The sequence below is a fragment of the Leptonotus elevatus genome, chromosome 18 (assembly GCF_054856555.1).
Source record: "Leptonotus elevatus isolate MCC_2025b chromosome 18, RoL_Lele_1.0, whole genome shotgun sequence".
NCBI classification, from domain to species: Eukaryota; Metazoa; Chordata; class Actinopteri; order Syngnathiformes; family Syngnathidae; genus Leptonotus; species Leptonotus elevatus.
In genome coordinates, this window is record NC_141256.1 from 10,459,367 (window position 1) to 10,469,165 (window position 9,799).

A 9,799-nucleotide genomic window follows, 5' to 3' on the forward strand; every position below is an offset into this window, starting at 1 on the left:
GAGGAACAATTTATTATTTTTTTAAAGTCATTAAGTTAGCATCAGTAAGTGTAGCTAGCGCAGCATTTAGCACCACTCACCTTATATGGCTTCTTCTTGCTGGCGATCTGTGGGTGTCAAACAGTGTGGGGTTGCTTTGCTTCCTGTTCACTGGTTCTGAGGACACAAAACGAGATGCGATTGGTTATCATCACCACGTGCCTTTATAAAAAAACAAGTTGCAAATGAAAAGCATGTTGGCTACCAATTGGGGGCGCCTCGTATCGCTGCACCGTCTTGCGCTGCCTCAGGTTATACGGCCTGTCGTTACCCTCCTCTGCTTCTTCCGCTTCATCCCCTTCGTCATCCTCATCCTCCGCGTCCTCCTCCTCTTCCTCCCCGTGAGATTCTGCATGTTTGTAAACATTTTACCGCCAAGACTCAGCTGATTCATAAAGAGTTGCCTGCGTGAGTCAGGAACTTACCTTCCGTGCCCTCCTCCTCTTCCTCCTGCGTTTTACTCATGACTTTGTGGTGCGCAGGTAGGCTGAAGGTGTTGCGTCGCATGGACTTCCTCCGCTTCACCCGAGAGTACATGTCCATGTTTTCCTGAAAGAAAATCTGATTATAGTAGAAGAGTGTTTGCTCTGAAACTTCAGGGAAAAAGCCTAGCTTTACCTCCTCTGTGTCTCTGGTCCACATGCGGAGGCGCTCCACCTCACGGTTCTGCCTGATGCTGCTGATGTTGTCCATCTCCTGGAGGACTGCCTCAGCGGTGCTGCACAACGATCAAACAATAGTGTGATAGACTGAAGGCTGGCAAGACGGGGATTCTTGGAAGCATTACAAAAAACAAGTCTTTTGGCAGGTTTCATAGCAGCTTGGACTAAAATGTTGGGAGTTACAGAACATGAGGGGGGGGGGGGGGGGAGATATTGAGATTGGTTGCTTCTGGGGCGTAATTCTGGCGTTTTACTCTTTCTTTCTTTCTTTTTCTTTCTTGTTAGCTAATCGGGCGCTGTGCAATTCTGCTAAATTGGGGGGGGTGTTGGCTATCGTGCCTGGCTGCTCACCTGTTGACCAGCTGGTCAAACAGCAGACTCTGGTTGAGGTGCTCAAACTGGCTCTTCCTGACACGGCAGCTCCTTTTCAGCTCCACGTGTCCGTTCATGCGCGAGTGGTCACCCTGGCCCATGTGGCCTATAGCATAAATGCAAAAAAATATATACAATAATAATAAATTATATTAAGAATTCTTTCTAAGTATGGTATTATATTTAATGCCCTGTAGAATATTACCGTGCCCATTCTGCATGATACGAGATGACAGCCTAGAAAAAAAAAAAAAAACAGGATATGATTTTAGGCTTGTTGCACTTATTTCATGGTACACTACTCGCAAAAGGGATATTGGGCTTTTGGGTGTAATTTCAGGATGAACATAAAATGCACTATAACGTTTCTGCATAACTTAATGTTCTCTAACCAAGAGCTGAATGGCATCATTCGCAACAGGTGTTTCATCAATAAAACAATACATTTCCTGGTTCAATTAGAATTAGTATTTAAACAGTATTTAGGATCAAACACCTGTTACAAATTTTGATGTTTAGCTCATTGTTAGACAACATTAAGTTGTGTGAATAACACTGAAATATTTAACAGTTGGACACAGGAATTCTGAAGTTTAGAAAATGTCAAATTAAGTACACTTGTTGTTAAGGTTGGAGTACATCTGAGGTTCGTCCTGAAATTACACTCAAGACGAAGATTACCAAAAATAACATTAAGCAAGCTGACCTGGTGCGGTAGGTGGGAATATCCCAGCTAACCCTCTGGCCTTTGGTCTGGGGCGAGGGGGACGTGTCGCTGGAGCTAGGCTCCGACGTCATCTGCCTGTGGGGCCGCTTGGCAGGCGGGCTGAGCCGCGGACTACTCACATCACTGCTCATCTCCTTCTGGTCCAGCAAAAGAATTACATTAACAGTGTGGGGAAAATGCCATTTGACAATCATTGTCTATAAACCTAAAGCAATCCCAAAAAAAAGTACAAAGTACTAGTGTACAGTAGTGGCTATATTCTTAGGCCCCCAACAAGCGAGTTCACATGTTCCTTGTGTATCTTCAAAACATGGTATGTCAAGACCATCGTAAACCAAGGAAGACCCAAATTAAAATAATAAATAACACAGATATATTCGTTCACTTTCAGATTTCATAACATAACATGATGAGACACTAGTTGAGAAAATTGAAACATTTTGAGAGCTATTCATTTAAACAGGGAGAACTCAGATTACGACAGATGTTCTGAGAGGTCTCAGTCGAAGGTCATGGTTCTTCCAACTGGGAATCATTGTGTCTGAACGTTATGTCCCGTTGTATTGTATGGTAATTAGCTCAGGATGATTTGTGATGGTTTAATATGACTTTTTCTTTCTCTTCTCTTTCTTTCTGCATGCTTACCGTTACATGTCATTTTCTTTCTGTATGCTATTCTAAGATGTGGTAACTCTGTATTTATTTATTGTTTGCCATTAGATTAACTTTTTTGTATTTTCTATTGCTCTTTCTCTTGTGTGTGTTTTTCATTATTTATTTCTGTAAAGCATATGTCTCTGTAGAATGACGTCAAGACAATTGTTTACTATTACACTGACTTCCTTCTTTTATTAGGTTTTAAACGCGTGTTTGTCAATTTGATTCTTTCTGTACCCTTTATGATCACAAGTGTAAGTAACTCCTGGAGTTTTGTAACAATTGTTATTGCACAGACCATTTTTTATTTTGTTCTGTCTCTCTTGATTGTGAAACAAAACGGCTGCGGTCAGTCAGCTTTAACGTCACACAAAGGAACTAACGCACGACTGGATTCAATTGAGAATTTGAACAAGAATTAACAACAGCATTTACTGTCCAAAAAAGCTAATATATAGTATTCACGCCGTAAAGTTCACCAAGTTCAGACTTGCCTTATACGAGACGTGAGCCAGCCAACTGTTGTGATCCCTTCCCCCACAACAAGGCTACCCTATCGGGCTAGCCTTAGCTCCAGCTTCGGTCGCGCTTTAACCCAACCACAGAAGTGTTAAATTCGTCCACGACTGGGACAACATTAGCTGTGATACCCTTCTGTCAAACCACATGGTGGGCTTTGCATGAGGGGGGTAAAACAAGCGGGCGAAAACCAAGCGAGTCGCCCGGGTCCAAGTGCCAAACACAAAGGGAACTACACTTGAAGCTAGCAGCTAACGCGGCTAGCCTCCCCTTTAAACGCTTTTTAATGATATTAGCTATAAGTGACAGGCGTACGGACCGCTTCGTTAAGGTGTTCGGTTGTGCGTAAACGTGGCCCGGCGGGTGTCATACCCGGCGGTGGTGTCATTTCGCCGGGAAACGATGCCCCCGAAGCGGGAGCAGCTCTTTCTCAGGCCAAGGCTACAACTAGCGGCGGCTGTGCTAGCTCACCAGAGGTGGGGGAAAGAGGAAACCGGCTTACATGTTCGTCGGGGGTACGCTCGGTCCTCGACGACGAGCGCGTCCTGGAGGAGATAAAGTGGCTGCTGCACGGCCGCGAGCTTTTCCGTGTGTTCACCATGTTTAGTTTCACTCAAAAAGGCTCCAAAACCGGCTCCAAACACTGGCTCAAAGAGCACAGCACCGAGGCGCCATTTTTTTCTCTCTCTCTCTCTCTCTCTCTCTCTCTCTTGCTCACCCTGTAGCTCTCTCACTCTCTCTTGCTCACCCTGTAGCTCTCTCTCTCTCCCCCTTTCCTTCTCCCTCCCTCTCTCTCTTGCTCACCCTGTAGCTCTCTCTCTCTCCCCCCTCTCCTTCTCCCTCTCTCTCTCTCTCTCTCTCTCTCTCTCTTGCTCACCCTGTAGCTCTCTCACTCTCTCGCTCATCCTGTAGCTCTCTCTCTCCCCTCTCTCTCTCGCTCATCCTGTAGCTCTCTCTCTCCCCTCTCTCTCGCTCATCCTGTAGCTCTTTCTCTCTCCCAACTTCTCTTTTCTCCCTCTCTCCCTCTCCCTCTCTCTTGTCCGTCCGTCTTTCTCCGTGTGATGTGTGCATACTCACAGCAGACAATGAGGCACTCTAAATTGTCCACACCAGCACGAAGCCCCCGTCTACAAGATGGCTGTCAAGTCGAATTTAAAAACAACTCTCTCCCCCTACGCCTCCTTTGTGTTTCTATGTGTCTTTTCCTTTGTGTCTATACAGAACTTCTGTCTTCATGATGTCAAATGGTAACTCCAAGAAGTTTTATAATGATTTAACATTAAAGTGACTCATTATGGGGTTTCCTCTTTCCTCTTGTCTCTCTCTCCTCTCTCTCTCTCTCTCTCTCTCTCTGTACATTAGTACATTATGACTCTCTTTGGTACAATGTGGTCCTAACTCGTGCTATGTTTCTGTACACTCTTACACTCAGTTGTGTTTGTGTGTGTGTTACTAGCCTAAAATGCTATAAATTATCATGCATACTACCTGAGACCCTTGTGAGGAATAAGCACTTCGGAAAATGAGTGGACTACCATACTGTAATGTGAACTGGAATGGTAGTTTATTTTATTGGAAAAAACAATACAGCAAATGCAATACAATAATAATAGGACCAAACTAAATGGAATTTGTGAGAAGACTGTCATTTGCATCGTGTTCTACTAAGACATCCTGTCTTTTGCTTGTTTCCCTAAATTTACACATTGTTAACCTTTACTAATTATTATTATTATTATTATTATTATTATTATTATGTTTGCGTCATCTCATTGAACAGAACACAGCGGTCATTGCGACACAAATGGCTAATTTACGGCGCGGAGTATTGACGTCAGAGAGCTGTTGCCGTAAACCGTTCCAGTACCTACTAGCTGCAGATATTTTAGCCGCGGATTAGCCGTTATAACACACACAAACACAAACTGGTAAATTATTCCTTTACCTAATTAACCTCATGTTCAAATGTTATTTTGTTAATGTTCTTAAAATCTTTTCAGTGCTAGGTTGCATTTGTTTCGTCATTTTCGCGCCCAGGTCCTTTATTAATATATATATGATAGCCTACGATGATTATTAATAATAATGTATACATTTTAAAAAATATTCGTCGTTGATGAGTAAACTATTAAAAACACGCAAAACAAGAAAACTGATGCAGTAAATTATTTGTTTTATAAATGGACTTCTATGATCTTGTCTTGTATTATTTGTTGTTGTTTCCAGATGGTCAAGACAAGACGACATGATACACAATGACACTGAGGAAGATGACATTTGGTAAGGAAAATGCTTGCTGTCATTAAACTACAACACTTAAACAGATAGAGGACATTTTTGTTGCATAGTGCAGTCTCACTCCCAAGTATGAAAATAAAAACAGTTTATTGTTCTGTTGAATAGAAACATGTTTAAAAACATATAACTGGTACCTTATGTGTTCAACTTATAACACAATGGGCCTAAAGTGTATTGTTATAGATTTTTCCAAAAAAATGTTGTGTTGAACAGGGTTGCCAGTGATGACAATGAAGAGGAGGCTCCGATGAGGTGCAGCTTCTCTGTAGAAGACCTCCTGGACGAGGTGGAGAAGATCTGTTATGATGCCACAGGAACGTCCAAGGTCAGAAATGAATTATTATTGCTGTATATTCATACAAAGATTAAGGGCTGGCACTGCACTAAAATAAAGAATAAATGTCTTAACATTCTGACTTATTGCTTGAAAAATGTGACAGTATTCTAGCAACATTGCAGGTTTTGCACTATATCCTAAAACGATAACTGTAGTTTAATTTTTTTACTCAATTTTACGTGTTTAACTTATTTTTTATTTTATTTCCACTGTATTCTGTACGGCGTTCACTTATTTTTCCCATAAGTCATTTTTTGGGTCATATTTCAACTTTGTCCTCATAAAGTTAAGACTACTCTTGAAATATTTGTATTTTACTTTGTAAATGCCTTTTTTTTTCAGCATTTATCACTTCTTTTTTTTATAATGGAATTGTGGCTTATTTATGTTCCTTATAATATAATTGTGTCAAAAGAGTGAAATGTGTTACTTTTTTTCATAATAGCTCCTCTTTATTTTCATAAAATATGTTTTATTTTTCTTGAAGTATTTGCAATTTTTTGGGTAGGTTATTTTCACCAGTTTCTCCTGTCTTTCTTGTGAATTTTTTTCTCTTGCACGATTTTATTTTCTTAAAATTTGTTTCTGAATTTATAACTTTAGCATAAAATTACATATTTACTCTGATGATGTTCCAATGCATATATTTTTTAAATAGTTCTCTTTTTTTTCCCAATAAAATGAGGGTGTTTTGCCTTGTAAACAACTCCCACACATGAACAGTGCTTTTTTCCCCCCCACCAGGTGGAGATGGTGGTGCGCCTCTGGAAGGACGGCTTCACCGTCAACGACCAGGAGTTCCGCAGCTACTCAGTTCCAGAAAACCAGGCATTCCTGGATGCCATCAAAAGGGGGCAAGTTTTGTTGGTGTTTTAAATATAGTGTTGTTTTTTTTCCACAATTTCTAATGATAACCTCAAGTAAATATCCTCATTAGTGTTGTAACCTTCAATGCAGGGAACTTCCGGCGGAGTGGGAGAGCCGAGCAGAGGAGGAGGAGCTGGAGGTCAATGTGGAGGATCTGACCGAGGAAGATTACGTTCCCAGGAAGAAGGTTTTCCATCCTTTCAGTGGGCGAGGATACCGGCTAGGCAGGTGAGGGGATCTTTACTGAAAATAGTAACATGAATAAATATTTTATTTTTATTATTTTTTTCCCCTTTATTTATAGCCTCAAAATCTTCTTTTTTTTTTTTTTAATTAAAAAAAAAATTACGTTCGATTACTTTTTAATTTGGATCAATAATCCATTTGGAATAATAAATTAGAATCTCTTTAAAAGAAAAAAAGGCTCATAATTTGTGTTCATATGTCCTCCACACAAGAGAGTACATACACCTGCTGGCTATTCTACTGCTCACCACAAGATGTCACTCTAACCCCAAGCAATCAAAGCGGGTCATGGCATCACCCTGACAAGCTGCAAAAGAGCACTGACTTAATTTTCTCCTGCCATCATCATCGGTATTAAAGCTAAAGATTTAATCTCCGGTCTGTGTTGGCGTCGCAGCGTGGCTCCCCGAGTGGTGGCCCGCTCGCCATCGGTGCACGAGGACGGCGAATCTCCCCCCATCCCCATGGTAACCCTGGACCACGCCTTGCCCGTCACCTCTCTGCAACTATGGTTGGCCGACGGCCGCAGGCTGGTGCAGCGATTCAACCTATCACATCGGTGCGTATACACATCACCACCAAACAAATAAACAAAAAAACATTCATCTGCAAATTTGTCTTAATCTCCACATGACAAAATAAGATTCCTGCTAGTTTGGATTACGTAATGCTATTCTGGCGCGCTAAACATAATCTGAGATGGAGTGCGTCTATCAAATCCCAGCAGGGGGATGGGTTGCGTAACCCCCAATGCAGCGTTTATATAATGGGGGCGAGGAGCTCAAGGATGGAGAGAGCCTGCCTCCGACCATCGCCGGCCTCCTGTGTGAGCTGGAGACCACCGGTGCTCATGAATAATGGAGACCCCTCTCGCTTGAATGGGGAGAAAGCACGGGATGACCTGTCACTTTATTCTCCCATAGGAAATTAAAAATCAATTGTTCACTCACTAGTCCAACTGGCAAGAATTTGATTTAACAATCTTAAGCATGTGAAAAGAAGTTAACAGCTGTAAATTACTGCCCACATTTTTTTGTGTGAAATTACCACTTTTTCCTCATTTTGTTACAGCTTTATTCTGATCATTTTACAACTTTTATCCTCCTAGTATTTCTCTTATTTCTGTTAAATAAGGTTTGACTCTCTCACTCACAATGTATTGTAAAATTCCCAATTTTTTTTAATGCAATTCTGACTCTTAATGGTCAAAACCATTTTTCACCATATTTGACTTTTATTCTCACAAAATGCTGTTTTAAAATCAAATAGTGTTTTGACTTTTATTACTGTTAAATTCCAAATTTTCCTCCTAAAATTATTACTTATTTCCCATAAAAAATGTATCTATCTTTAAAAAAAAGAAAACTCTAAATATGCATTTTATTTTCGGACAATTTAAATCATTATTATTCAGGCCCAGTTATAACAAATTTCTCAAAAAATCATTACTTTTTATTGCATAAAAAGGTGACTTTTAGAAAAAATTAATGTTGTCTTGTGTGCCCAGAAAATTCAAAAATTTTCTCTTAAAAATATAACTTAATAATTTATTCCCCCAAAATGTTTTTCTTGTAATTTTTTTTCACAAAATTCCAACACTTTTTCAAAAACTCAAGATAAGTCTTCTAACATGACTTATTCTCATAAAATTCACTTTTAATTTCCAAAAATTGCACTGTTTTAGGAACAATTATCACTTTCTTCCCATTATATTTTCTAATATATATGCGCAAACTAATGTGACCTATTCTCAAAATATTTAGGGCTGGTTTTCATAATATTACCACTTTACCAACTTTTATTTCCACAATTTTAATATTATTATATATACAGTATATATATATTTTTTTAATTACAGCTACTTGCCATCTTTTACCACCTAACTCCCGTCTTCCCTCGCTTAGGATCGTTGACGTTCACGACTTTGTGTCGCGCTGCCAGAGGAGTTGCCCACCCTTTGTCCTGACGACGTCGCTTCCCGTGCGGGAGCTCCACGACAAAGAGCTGAGCCTCGAAGCGGCAGACTTGGCCAACGCTGTCATTGTCCAGCGGCCCCTCAACACGCACGCCCCCTTTGCGCCATAATCCACCCGCCGTCCCTTTCACCAAATACATAAATGCCATACTGTACACTCTTACATAGAGCAGCACCAAAACGAAACAAAATGTCTTCCCAAACTGTGATCGCCATTTTTATGCACTTTTTTCAAAGCCAGACGCTGCATGTTGAGGTTTACGTTGAATGTTTGCCTTGGTTTTTAGACATCTGCTAATTTTTGAATGTATCATGTTATGTGCCTGTATCCTTTTCATCAAATACACATATTTAAAAAATACAAAACTCTAAGCTTTTTCATTTATTTTACTCTCCTGAGCAAAGCAAATCCTCAACGTATTTTTTGGTCATTACATCAGCAATTTATTTAATTCAGGTACCAACAACGACTATACAGTATAGTTACTAAGAACCATAACCTACCATTGGGCAGCAAATGGCATCACTCATGCTTTTTAGCTACGTGCAATTTACTGTCTCCAGTGGGGGGGGGGGGGGGGGCTGAAGGACAGTTCCCCCTTAAACGAGGAAAGCATGTTCTCCGTCCCCTCACCCCTTTTTTCCCCGCCATTCTCCAGGGGCGAACGCCATTGTCCATCGTCAATATTTAAAAGCCGTCAGAGGAGCATGCGCACAAGACGGGATTAGCGGATGTGAATGGTCAAGGTCAGGACAGCGACAGTGTGGTGAGCATCCTAATTCTCCCGACTTTCACACTGATGCTCTTTATAGAATTCTGACCTGAATTTTTGTGAACCTTTGGGCTAAAGATGGGGTGAGGAGAAGGTACAGGGGGTTCTGCAGAAAGAGAAGAACAATTGAGCACATTTCCTTTGTGCTACATATTTAATAAGTAAAAGTATGTGGAGAGTTACTTTCAACTTTCCAACCTTTCAGGGGGGGTGCAAAAATATCATTTGCATAATTTGTCACATGGTTTAGTCTTTATAGTCCTTAAAAGGTCATATCTATGTCAAGCAGATGATGTACCTCAGAATTGAACAATTATACACTGTGGG

At 40.6% G+C, this 9,799-nt stretch overlaps 2 protein-coding genes across 3 annotated transcripts in view; one reads left to right on the top strand and one right to left on the bottom strand.

Moving 5' to 3' along the window:
• Nucleotides 1-3,719, bottom strand: part of atad2b (ATPase family AAA domain containing 2B) — a 46,985-nt gene extending 43,266 nt beyond the window's left edge. For both annotated transcript variants that reach the window (XM_086061511.1, XM_086061510.1), the window contains exons 1-8: nt 3,479-3,719; nt 1,780-1,937; nt 1,279-1,310; nt 1,053-1,179; nt 658-757; nt 465-588; nt 245-388; nt 81-156 (exon numbers count right to left, since the gene is read on the bottom strand). In XM_086061511.1, the coding sequence (XP_085917637.1) occupies nt 81-156; nt 245-388; nt 465-588; nt 658-757; nt 1,053-1,179; nt 1,279-1,310; nt 1,780-1,937; nt 3,479-3,577 (860 nt within the window). In that variant the 5' untranslated portion in view covers nt 3,578-3,719. The remainder of the gene's footprint in view (nt 1-80; nt 157-244; nt 389-464; nt 589-657; nt 758-1,052; nt 1,180-1,278; nt 1,311-1,779; nt 1,938-3,478) is intronic.
• Nucleotides 3,720-4,796: 1,077 nt separating this feature from the next.
• Nucleotides 4,797-9,058, top strand: ubxn2a (UBX domain protein 2A). The gene is made up of 7 exons (XM_086061514.1): nt 4,797-4,904; nt 5,203-5,256; nt 5,488-5,599; nt 6,356-6,465; nt 6,569-6,706; nt 7,122-7,283; nt 8,629-9,058. Exons 2-7 carry the CDS (start codon nt 5,222-5,224, stop codon nt 8,807-8,809), a joined length of 738 nt encoding a protein of 245 aa, XP_085917640.1. The 5' UTR covers nt 4,797-4,904; nt 5,203-5,221; the 3' UTR covers nt 8,810-9,058.
• Nucleotides 9,059-9,799: the final 741 nt, after the last annotated feature.